Source organism: Anabrus simplex, chromosome 3, assembly GCF_040414725.1.
Source record: "Anabrus simplex isolate iqAnaSimp1 chromosome 3, ASM4041472v1, whole genome shotgun sequence".
Taxonomy (NCBI): domain Eukaryota; kingdom Metazoa; phylum Arthropoda; class Insecta; order Orthoptera; family Tettigoniidae; genus Anabrus; species Anabrus simplex.
The window spans coordinates 50,521,817-50,534,433 of NC_090267.1; the positions used below are offsets into that span (position 1 = coordinate 50,521,817).

The following is a 12,617-nucleotide window of genomic DNA, read 5'->3' on the forward strand; positions in this document are numbered from 1 at the left end:
ATTATGGTTATAGGTAGTAGTTCGGGTGACAAAGATGCCCCGTAATGCCATGAGAGACTATCTTCACCTAGCTCGTCTAAGATATGATTTAAGGCTAAGTTATAGAAGGCTGGTGATAATGGAGATCCCGGCATGACACCTCTCTTTATGAGTATAGGTTTTGTCCTACCCTTCTGCTTTTCAATTTGAGTGATGTTCCCAGTCTGAAAGTTAGAAATTATGTCCGCGAGTTTTGAAGGTATCACTTCGGACTGTAGAGTTTTTAGAAGGTGGTTGTGACCGATATTGTGAAATGCTTTTCGAATATCCAAAAATATTACCGTGATGTCTTCTTTCCCTTGTTTAGCAGATTTTAACAATGTGCCAAGAATGGAAGTATTTAAAACGGTGCCTGGAGTTGAACAGATTCCTCGCTGGTATTCATTATAGTGGATGTATTCGCGTAGGCGACTGTCGAATACTCTTTCCATTACTATCCTAATGACTGAACAGATAGTGATGAGTCGCCAGTTCGACATCGCCTTAAGATCACCTTTCCTATATAGCAAAATTGTTTGTGCATTCCGCAGACATTCGGGAACTTCGCCAGTTTGTAGCATTCTGGTTGCTATTTTTGCAATGATAGCCTTTACGTCATCATCTTTAAGGGCTCTCATCAAAACGCGATCTGGGCCCAGTGCACTATCCACTGCGATATGATGGACGGCAGCAGTAATTTCCTCCATGGACACGGTGGGCACGAACGTTTCATTCATTTCCACATGCTCCGCTTCAGTGATTTTTGAAGGGTAAGTTTCCCTTTCATGTAAATTTTCATGGGAAAAGGTATCGGAAAAGAAGCTATGGATGTTTCCAAGGTCGATTTTACATACCTCGAACTTGTTTTCCAACACCCGTCTCACTGCCTTCCGTCTCTGATTGTAGAACTGGTATTGGGTCAGTTCATAATTATATTTGTTTCGCCTTTTTTCGCAGGTATGTTCGTCTGCACGCCGGGGATTTGAAGAGTGACTGTGGTGTTTTCGTTAAGAGCTGGACGGCGTTTCTTCCTAGCCTCATAAAATTTGCTTGCTGGGTGTTTGGGACCAGGAAGGAGGTTAATCAATGTGAAGAGGAATGATGCAATATCTTGAAGCAATATGTTATAGCCATGATCATTGTTCAGTTGTTCAAATTTTGATTTCCAAACACGAATTTCTTGTTTGGACTTTAAAGATGAATTATCTGATATACCCCCGTCGTCGCTAGGATTGAGATCATCGCTAGGGATTGAACTGGATGTATCTGTTGAGATACTTCAGCCGTGTGATTTTGAAGCAATCTTTTGTGATGTCGGTCATGATGAAAGAGACTAATATGGATGGATACGCCCCTCACACCACGAAAATATTGGCTACAGTATTGACATTTGGCTTCCTGAGGCTCTTATGAATTGTTTTTGTTTTCATATGAATTTGCGTTCCCGATTGTCTGGGTATCAAGGAGTTCGTTTGGTGTTAATATTGAATTTTCTTTGGTTGCATAAGACACGATGTGCGTGTTTGATGTCACGCTGTGATCGGGATATGCACATCTTAAGTGCGCAGAAATTTCTCTCCTCATTTCCCCTTCATATGTTTTATTTAAGTCTCCGCGTTCATCTAGTTCTTGTAAATGGGGTGATGATAAAAATGAGCCGACATCTTCCAACCCTGCATTTGGGTCAGGTGTAGGAGTTAAAGAGGTCGTATTTACAAGGGATTCACAATATTCTTCTGGATGGGCTTTGATAATGAATTTTTTAAGTCCTTTGTACTGCTTACCACAATACTGACAAGGAATTTTCTAGTCTTTATAAGTGTCGGAGGTAATATCAGTCATTTTGACAGTTATAAGTAAAGGATAACTCAGGATGAAATTAAAGATCTCGGAACTAATGATGTGTCAACAAGCATTTGTGAGTAATGGGAGGTTATGCGTGATGAAGCCGACCATGTTGCAAAATAAAATGTCACTAAGGGATGGGTGACTGGTTTCATACCCGAACATACCACTTTAAATCCATGTCACTCCGACAGATCGTTCGATGATGAATATTGGTTAACACACTTCCTATGCTTGAGGTTGAAATTCGATATTTAGTTCGTCACTGTATTAGTTATGAGTAGACTTATGGGCTCAATGTTGTTTGTATTGTTCTCGATTCTGGAATTAAAGGAGTCAAAAGAGCGGAGGGTTTACGATGGTAACGGTAGCATATCATAAGTTGCATCAATCAGTCGACTGATTCGACAATCCTGACACTAAAAGGGTGTTTCCCCTTTATGAAGAAGCATATGGGCGAAAAGATTACAGAGTGGAGAAAACGTCTTATTGCAATCTATGCGCCGGTATGGCTTTTCTCTAAAGCAAACTCTGTAAACATTACCACTTACAGAAGGATCAAACATTTTTAGGCTACTGTCCTTGTGGAGAGCAAAGAATATTAGAATACCCAAGAGTGCCTTTATCTCTGTGGGACAGGTATGACTATTTGAAAACCGAATTGTTTTGTAGTTGGCTTGTTTTCTCACTATTTCTTCATTTGTATGAGTAATGATTGAGCTTACCATAGCATCAGTAAAGAACAACTGAAACTCATCTAAAGGGGTTAGAACATCCTTACTAGGGGTATTTCTTGTACTTATGGTAGGAGGATTTTCAGTCAGAATAACCGTTTTTTCCTTTGATTATTTTTTTTTTGTTCGTTGTGGAGTCGAGGTTGCAGATCCTGAAGAAGCAGTAATAGTAGTAGTAGCATTACTACTATCAGGTCTTTATTCAGCAGATAGAGTAGTAACAGATTTTGTCCCGCAACTACCAGAAGGACCAGGGGTGTCAAGAACTTACTAGTTGCTTTAGGTAGGAGTGGGAAGGAAGCGGCCGTGGCCTTAATTAAGGTACAGCCCCAGCATTTGCCTGGTGTGAAAATGGGAAACCACGGAAAACCATTTTCAAGAACTTGTGTAGTAGTGCTGTGTGGGCCAACCACTCCTGATGTGTACATGAATCCTTTTCATTTCTTGAATGACAGGACGTTTTCTCTTCAATTGTTCACGAAATTCATCATATGAAGATGAAGGTATACAGTTGTCACTCCCAGAGTGTGACTCACTTTTGCTATCTCCTTCATCTCCATCAGTACCAAAACTATCATCATTTAAAAATTTGTCAATCTCCGGTGGTGACAAAGCCATTTTATACAAAAACTAGTAAAAAAAAAAAGCATAAAACTTGACAGAAACAAATAAAAAGATGTAGCCTACTTAATATAGCCTATGGTACTAATTTTCAACACACTAAGTCAACAACAACAACAACGAATATTTGATTTAACAATTAAACTTGAACTGAAACACAACATTAAGTAAAATTGTTACACCATCGGTATGATATCGTAACATTCATGAACTGCCGTCAAGAGCTCGAAAACAAGAGCTTCCAGCACGACAGTTGCACGTGCACTGACCTTGTGAGTTGAGTAGGGGAAGACATTGGGAGGGCCAGAACAGTCCGGACAGAAACCTGTTTTATGCAATCAAATTTGTGTTACGTTTCATAAAAATTACAACATCATACCATTCCAGGGTTAACAGCCCTACCCCATACTCGGCCCTTCCCTTTCTTACACCCGTCAAGTACACTTTATAATCTCCTCTCTCTTCCTCGTTATCTTCCCTTACCCGAATATCACTTACTCCTAGCACAGCCAGATGCAACCTCTCATAAATTAGATAAAAATATTACATCTATAATTTAAAAATGAATGAAGTGACCCAGACTTTAAGTTTAAACTAGAACTAATGCTGCATGGATTGAGACTTTTGATAACATCAAATTATTGAAGGCACAAATGGCACTGAAAGAGCAAACATTGCATAGAAAAATGTATATACCATCCTCTATATTTAACTACTCACCTGAAAGAACAGTCATAAGAGCAAGAGCAGCGATAGCACCCAAGAAAACTGTCAATCGAGGGTGTCGCATTGCCATAATTGCAGCAATGAAGAACGTCTTGTCACCAAGTTCTGATACGATAATAACCGATATAGATGCAACAAATGCATGTATAAAACCAAGATTGCTTCCTTTGTCTCCATCATCGATCGTATTTGTTTCTGCACTTTCAACGTTATGGCCTTTCTGAATTAGAGAGATAAGTATCATTAAGTAAATTTATTTTTATTTTTTACACAATGACAAAATAATGTAGGCTAAAAGCTTAACTGATCATTGGTTACTTACCACTGAAGGAGGGCTATTTGTTTTCACTATTTCAATTTCAACTGGTTCTTTCTCGGCAAAAACCGATAACAACACACATATAAGAACTATGGTTGAAAATTGGAAGTATCTGAAACAACTTCTTTCCAACATGGTAATGTCAAACTTTATAACCACTTGAACCTTGCTCTTACAAGATATCACTTCCAATCAGTGACTTTATAGAGGTTATTGGAACCACTCTCACTGCCTACTCAGAAAAATAAACGAAATCGAATAAAATTATGAGAAAGTGACGATTTCTCTCGAGCACCCTATTGCATTTCTACCGGTTTGACTATCAAAGATATTGCCTTGATAACACCGAGGAGGAAATGTAAGGAACATTCACTCCTTCGGCTAAGTTATATGACGTTACGGGAAAAGTTGAATATGTGGAATTCTTCAAGATATTGAGCATGCTGCTTAGATCAGTCTCAAGAACAATGCTAACTTTCACTGTATTCACTGACAGATAACTGAACTTGATAATACATTGACAAATCTGATGACATGGCCGTAAAAGGGAGAGAGGTTAGAACATTTGAATTGCGATAGGCGCAGCGTTTTAAAGACAACCAACTTACTCCATGAAACTTCGTACAAGTGCACAGGTTTTTTTCATTAATTCAGGACCTTACCAGCATAGCCTGAAAATTATTAGGGTTTAATTAATTACTCATTAATCCACTATTATTTATATTGTCCTTAAGCATTACAGTGTATCAAACTTACTACAGAGCATGTTAATGGGAATCGACCAAGTATTCAGTGTATCGTTGGCTATGTTGGTTATCTGTACGTCACACCGATCAGAAAGTGGCATGAGAAGACAAAGTTGTCTGTTTTACTTATTTGATTATGATGAAGTAGTGATGGAGAGGTGATAAGATATATGTCCATCTGTGATGTTGCATCCTTGGGATTAGGGAACTCACGTTGTGTATCGTATCCTGTACTTTTTGTTTCTTGTAATAATATGTCCCGTAGGAAGAGTGAGGAGTAGCTACGAAACTCGAATGTTTTGAACGAAGCTTCGGTAAATTTTGTTGTTATATTTTGCCTACATTACTATTACTGAAGAGCGTACTATGTACAAAAAGAATTGCATAATCTTAACAAAAAGTTCTTAAAAAGAGCACTTCTTCTCATAATTGATTCATATCATTCCATGCAGAACTTGCTCAACGATGCCTCTCTGTTGACATTCCATCACGTGATTCATATGGCTTCCCGCACAAGAGCCATAATGCATTCCTTTGACGAGTAGAACCTCTCCATGGCGCATATCTTGAAATTGAAACCGTGGACAGCTAACCGTCAGTTCCCGTAATTCTTCCAATTGCCCCTGGTCATCGCTTCTGTATTGTAAAATTCTATCCAAATTTCTGATTTCTGTTATGTTCCATAAGTAAGTTTTGATCTAGGTGTTAATATAAGGAAAGATCTTCATTGGGGTAATCACATAAATGGGATTGTAAATAAAGGGTACAGATCTCTGCACATGGATATGAGGGTGTTTAGGGGTTGTAGTAAGGATGTAAAGGAGAGGGTATATAAGTCTCTGGTAAGACCCCAACTAGAGTATGGGACCCTCACCAGGATTACCAGATTCAAGAACTGGAAAAAATCCAAAGAAAAGCAGCTAGATTTGTTCCGAGTGATTTCCGACAAAAGGGTAGCGTTACAAACATGTTGTAAAGTTTGGGCTGGGAAGAATTGAGAGAAAGAAGAAGACCTGCTCGACTAAGTGGTATGTTATATATCATCTGATGGCCAAGCAGGCATCAATTTTTGGTGATGAGACAAAGTCTCTTAGTACATTGGCACTGCCGGTGGCTTCAAGTAGCCTACGCAGTGGCCTCCACGGTATGCACTAGCCAGTGTATTGGTAGGTGTGCTAGGTAGCAACTGATGAGCCCACCCTAGCACACGAGGGTGAAACACTGGCAACCAAGAATGAGTTAGCTGGAAAATTTATAATGTCCAATAACGGACCATTTATATTAGTATTATTAAGTGGTATGTTCCGAGGTGTCAGCGGAGAAATGGCGTGGAATGACATTAGTAGACGAGTAAGTTTGGATGGTGTCTTTAAAAGTAGGAAAGATCACAATATGAAGATAAAGTTGGAATTCAAGAGTACAAACTAGGACAAATATTCATTTATAGGAAGGGGAGTTAGGGATTGGAATAACTTACCAAGGGAGATGTTCAATAAATGTCCACTTTCTTTGAAATCATTTAGAAAAAGGCTAGGAAAACAACAGATAGGGAATCTGCCACCTGGGCGACTGCCCTAAATGCAGATCAGTATTGATTGATTGATTGATTGATTGATTGATTGATATGCTGGCGTAGATGGTGAAAGGAACTCCTGTCATATCTCCTCCATCAGCGTATTGTCGTTTGTTAGCTCGTATACCAGTCTGGATGGGGTAAATTTTGATGAAGTGCTCTCTTTAGGAATGTTGCTTTTACCATTCTATGTTCTTTAAATTGCTTATCGTTAGGTATTGCCAAATGAAATGGATGCCATAAGTTATTACTGGAACTATTTTATGTTTTATGTAATTATTTTGTACATCGTACCGTACACTCTTCATTAATAATTATTTTGCCCCCATTATATTGACAGATGAAAAGATAAATATATATATACCTAGTATATTCATGTTCTGTATGTATGAACTGTCCTCCCTATAGTTGGGGACGTAAAATACATCCACGGTATCTATTAGAGGTGGTTAAAAGCGATGACTCCCAAGGGGCTCGCAACATGGGAGTGTGGGTCGGCAACCACGTCTCCAGCTGGTTCTAGCAATGCTTCCACTTGTACCAGTCTTGCAATTTTCATATTTTCTACTGCAACCCTTGTTCTTTTCCAACACCTCTAATATTAGGTTTGTGAGATGCAGGATGTCTGTCATTTTCATGGTCTTCCTTTCTTTTGCCAATACCTTCATTCTTGGTAGGGTCGCATCTTTTTCTCTTCTGCTTAGAGTTAAGGCGATAATTGCCTAGTTGCCTTTTCCCTCGAAAAATTAATCTCCATATGATCTATCCTTCATCCACCTTCATAACACTAGGAAATTCCTTAATTGATTTCACGTTATTACAGATGAAACAAGGTGCTACTTTTAAGGGACATAAATTCGAAAATTATCAGTTGCTCATAACATATAACTGAATGAAAAAACTTTGATTCTCAGAGAAACGATATTGGTTTAACAAAGAGAAGAGCTATCAATAAAAAAATTAACGGACTACTTTGCTCTCACAAACATAATGCTGGTTCCATTATAGTCTCAAACAGAATAGGAGTTGATTAACGGAGGTCAGACTGCAGAGATGGAAAAGAGGAGCTGGGTACGAGAAATAGAAGGTTCAGGCGAGGCCTGTAATCATCAATGGAGATTGAATCCTGGATAATACTATTACTACCACCATTGGAAGGAAAGAGGAATTAACTGATATTGCAGCTAAGTAGCCTACTTCCTGGATCTGAACACTAGTTGATGTCCAACTTGTGAGTTCCTCAGGGTGTGGCTAGTTGATGGTAATTGCTGAAAGACTTAAGACTCCGTAGCAGGAACTGGAAGATTATGGTTTGGCATCTGATGTCCACTACCCAGGAGGGTACAGTCTTACAACGGGGGCACAAGAGTAGAGATGGACATTCAGCACAGGGTGATGCTCCTTTGTTATTAGTTTACGGGGCTTTAGTCTTCTATTAAATGCTTCTCTATTCAGTAACTCTACTCCTCTACCACACAACAACGGTTAGGGCCTAACATTAGACATTACCATTTTTACCCTAAGCTATGATGGAAGTGTAATGGACTGGTATGACTTGGAAACAATTCTCTAACCCATGGGTAAATAATGGAAATAACGGGTGCAATGATTATTATTATTATTATTATTATTATTATTATTATTATTATGACTTGTGAGGTGTTGCTATGAAGTTGTTTATATCTATTAGTATTATTATTTACGTAGTTATGAACGGACCTTATTTGGCATAAATCGTGATCATCTTATTTGTGAGGTTATGTCATGAAACATTTACTGTGTACTTATTAATATGAATTTATTTAATGTAAGAACATGTAACTAATAGTATATCATTTATTACCTGTATATATGTTATCATTTCTGGTTCTACTCAATCACTACTGATCTGCATTTAGGGCAGTCGTCCAGGTGGCAGATTCCCTATCTGTTGTTTTCCTAGCCTTTTCTTAAATAATTGCAAAGAAATGGGAACTTTATTGAACATCTCCCTTGGTAAGTTATTCCAGTCCCTAACTTCCCTTCCTATAAACAAATATTTGCTCGAATTTGTCCTCTTGAATTCCAACTTTATCTTCATATTGTGATCTTTCCTACTTTTAAAGACACCATCCAAACTTATTCGTCTACTGATATCCTCCCACACATTCTCTTCACTGACAGCTCGGAACATACCACTTATTGCAGGTTATAAATTTCATTTTTTGTCCATATTGAAGATCTACTTGTAATACAAATTATTATAATTTTGTTAATTACCACCTATTCAATACAATAAAAATGTAATAGAAACCTAACATGGGCAATATTATCAATAGAAAATTGTAAATATAGTTAACGAAGTTTCAACGACAATCATACAAGTCAAGCAACATTGAATCAATATAATTAGCCAGATCTCAATTTTTATTACATTTTTATTGTACTGAATAGGTGGTACATAACAAAATTATAAGAATTTGTATTACATACCACTTAGTCGAGCAGCTCGTCTCCTTTCACCCAAGTCTTCCCAGCCCAAAATTTGCACCATTTTTGTAACGCTACTCTTTTGTCGGAAATTGCCCAGAACAAATAAAGCTGCTTTTCTTTGGATTTTTTCCAGTTCCTGAATCAAGTAATGCTGGTAAGGGTCCCATACACTGGAACCATACTCTAGAGCCCATGATGTACAAATCCAATGCAATGTTTTGCAACACACAGTAATAGTCCAGAACAACGTATCTTTTGGCACTAGAGAGTGATAGAAAAATACATTCATTGTAAATAGGTTATTGGAGACCCCCGAAGTTATGAGAAAACGTGTCCTATTCTTCTTGAATAGGCAATGTACTGTATATAAAGAGGCAGTCTTGAGGGTTGAGTAGAGTTGTTTAACAAGAGTTGTGAGCTTAGGCGTTAATCAGTTATGTGAATTCATGTTGTGATTGGTAGTACGTTGACATGCTATTGTGGCAGTCTTATTATTCTTCGTAACAGTGTTTTGGTCAAGAGCATAGTAGTCTGAGTGTTGAAAATGGCAGTTTTTAGTGCGTGTGTGTAGAATATGTATATATAATTTGTAAATAAAATAATGTACACTATTGTCAGCATTTTGTGTGTGCGTCTTTGTGATAACAACTTTGGCAACCATGAGAGAACAGGACCGAAGAATAATATTCGGTAGTTAATACGAGTGTAAGTGGGAATCAGAAGGAAATGCAGGTGATACAGGAAGATATACCTGTACAACAACTTAAAGACGAACTTGCAAAGAGAAATCTACCGACAAACAGCAAGAAGATATCACTGAAGATACAATTACGAGAAAGTCTCATTGAAAATGACGAAGATCCCGAAAAGTTTTTTATTGAGGTGGACGTGTCGTGTACCGATCTCCCCAGGGACTCGAACCGGCGGACTGCCAGATAGACGGCAGCCGGGATTCGCAGCCGAGACTCGAACTCAAGGTGTCCAGGGAAACAAACTAGTATTAGAATAATAATCATCGATATGGGACACCTTGTAGAATCAGAGTAATTGTATAATAATTATACTCAGAATTAATATTTAGAAGGAAGAAGGAACTTTTCAAGAAGTTACATGTAGTGGAGAGCAGCTTGTGAAATGCGCTTACGAAAGCTTGTTGATGAGAAAGTATATTTACTTGTTTGTTTGATGTGGACAAACAGAGTTGGTATGCGAGCTAAGCGCCTTGCCGACATCTGACAAAGGGACAAGGCAGGGAACAAGCCCCAGTACGGTTGTACTTTAGAGAGACGAGGAAAGAAAAGTACGAAGTGAGACAGAGACAGTAGTGCCCAGAGGGCAGCACGTTTTGGGATAATTATTTTAGAATAATTAGTTGAGGGCGCCACCGACAAGGTGAATAGCTAAGTAACGCCCGTAAGACCCAACCTCTAGGATGGTGGGAAGGGATAGACCTTTGCTTCAGGAGAGCAGATATAACCCTAAGCCATGATGGCGCGGGGCTCTCTCCCAACCAGTAATTCGTACTTTCAGAACGAGGCTCTTTCGAGCAGTTGTTCGTGTCAGGAAGTTATACGTGCCGCAGGGCAAAATTCAGATATACACGTAGTCGTATAGTAGGCGCGTGGAGCAAGTTCTCTCCTTTTTTCAGAACGGCATATCCAACTTGTAAATATTTGTAAATAATAGACTTAGTCGTCTTAGGAAATAAAAGACAGTGGAGATTATCAATTCTTTCATTTCGTGATTTGCGGGACAGAGTCACACCTACAATTACCTCCCTACTTTCCGCTCGGCAGGACAGGTAATACTTCAACATCCAACTGCCTGGTGACCAACCTACAAGAACGTCTCTCAGGACAGGTAGGTCACGACAGGCATATAAAAATTTGGTGTCAGGTAGTGCAGGGTCCCGAGTTCGATTCTTGAACAGTCAACTCACCGAAATAATGTGAGAGAACCGCGACTTCGTAGAAGATTGTCCGTAAGAGAATCATGACTTCGTACAAGATTTCTGTGTGAGAAAACCGCGCCTTCGCAGAAAATTGTCTGAATCGCGCTACCGCATATTTTTCATTCCGAGTGCCGCGCATCGCAGAAGAGGAGGATCGCTACCGCAGCTTACTAAGCCAGCCCAGTAGAGGGGTAGCAGTCCAGCAGCGGACGACGCCATCCAGTGGAGACACAGCATTACACCCGACTACTCATCCAGCCCAGCAGTGGAGCACCATTGAAGATTAAGGTGAGCTGAACATTATTTCAGATGGCACGACAGAATAGTTCAGTACTAGCAGACCAAGGCACTGAGATGCTTGACGAGGTGGAATCAGTAAGTATGAGTGGGCCTTTTGTAACAGTAGTTGGACATCGCCTCATTGGACGAGAATTTGATGGCAGTCAACCAGATAGATTGCATGAATTTATAGCAAACGTAGATGCTGCTGTTCGTATTTTAAAGGATGAAGATCAAGAGTTGTTTTTAAAATATATTTTAACAAAGGTTACGGGCAGAGCCCGAGATAAATTATTGTACAGACGTGATATATATAATTGGGAGAAAGCCAAGCGGGCATTAACACGTTCCCTGCGGCAGTGAATTTCGATGACTTAATATTACGTCGTATCGGCCCACCGGTGACCCGATGCTTCCTTTAGTTATTATCGGTTCAAGTCACCGGTGACCTGACGAAATTGACTTTGTTTACTCCCTAGTATAAAATCCTAAACAATGCATGTGCACTTGTGTGCGTCATTGTTGAGGAGACATTCCAGCGTATTTACCTGTGCGACAGTGTTCTGATTCAACAATTGCGTGAAACAGAAATGACCCCGGAATAAATTGTTATATTCTCGTTCATTGATCAGTTTTTATTGGAATATGAGAGGCCTATGTTAATTATTTTCATACTGTCGTCACTTTGTTCCAAATAATGAACATTTCGTCCGGGATCCAGTGCTGTCCTAACCCTCTTTCTTTTCCCTGCCACCGGTATGTCAGAATGAGAAGGCTCCATGCCTAAAAAGGACGTGAAATTGCTTGTAAATATTATCTACGGAAGGTAACAAATAAAGGACGTGAAATTGCTTGTAAATATTATCTACGGAAGATATATATTATCTACGCGCCAAGCGATTCCCGCGTAAAAATATGGGTCAGACAACAATCGGGACTCAGGGTGACCCGAAGCGATATGAATGGAAGATCAAAAAACTTCCTTCGGGTCACCGGTGGGCCGATCAAAACTAGCAGTATGCCTCGATCCTTTACTTCAATTGGAACACTATGTTGCCATTAGTTAACGGAAATTCTTAACTAGGACATAGTTACTTACTTCGCAGTTTTGGGAAATTCGCGCCGACGGATAAGAGTAACTTGTTTCGGGGCACATGGTGACCCGAACCGCACGGAACGTGTTAACAGATTATTATGGCCAGCAAGGCATGTTAGATTTGTACATATGCCAAATGTTCCAAACAGCGCAAGACCCCCGAGAGACAGTCGCAAACTGGGCTCATAATATAGAAACATTGTCAGCTTCTTTTAGAGAGGCAATACTTGAGGACGA

The 12,617-nt window shown here is 39.3% G+C and overlaps 2 protein-coding genes across 5 annotated transcripts in view; one reads left to right on the plus strand and one right to left on the minus strand.

The window, feature by feature from the left end:
• The window catches only part of LOC136865961 (putative divalent cation/proton antiporter TMEM165), an 82,078-nt gene extending 77,272 nt beyond the window's left edge, over positions 1-4,806 (minus strand). The window contains exons 1-2 of the mRNA XM_067142529.2: positions 4,267-4,806; positions 3,939-4,164 (exon numbers count right to left, since the gene is read on the minus strand). Coding sequence (XP_066998630.2) covers positions 3,939-4,164; positions 4,267-4,398 — 358 coding nt within the window. The 5' untranslated portion in view covers positions 4,399-4,806. The remainder of the gene's footprint in view (positions 1-3,938; positions 4,165-4,266) is intronic.
• Positions 4,807-5,080: 274 nt separating this feature from the next.
• The window catches only part of LOC136865959 (uncharacterized), a 191,452-nt gene continuing 183,915 nt past the window's right edge, over positions 5,081-12,617 (plus strand). The window contains exons 1-2 of one of the 4 annotated variants that reach the window (XM_067142526.2): positions 5,081-5,323; positions 9,188-9,208. The gene's annotated coding sequence lies outside the window, so the exon portion shown is untranslated. Of the gene's footprint in view, positions 5,324-5,554; positions 5,696-9,187; positions 9,209-12,617 lie in introns of those variants that run through there. The other 3 variants (XM_067142525.2, XM_067142527.2, XM_067142528.2) reach the window with 3 other exon arrangements.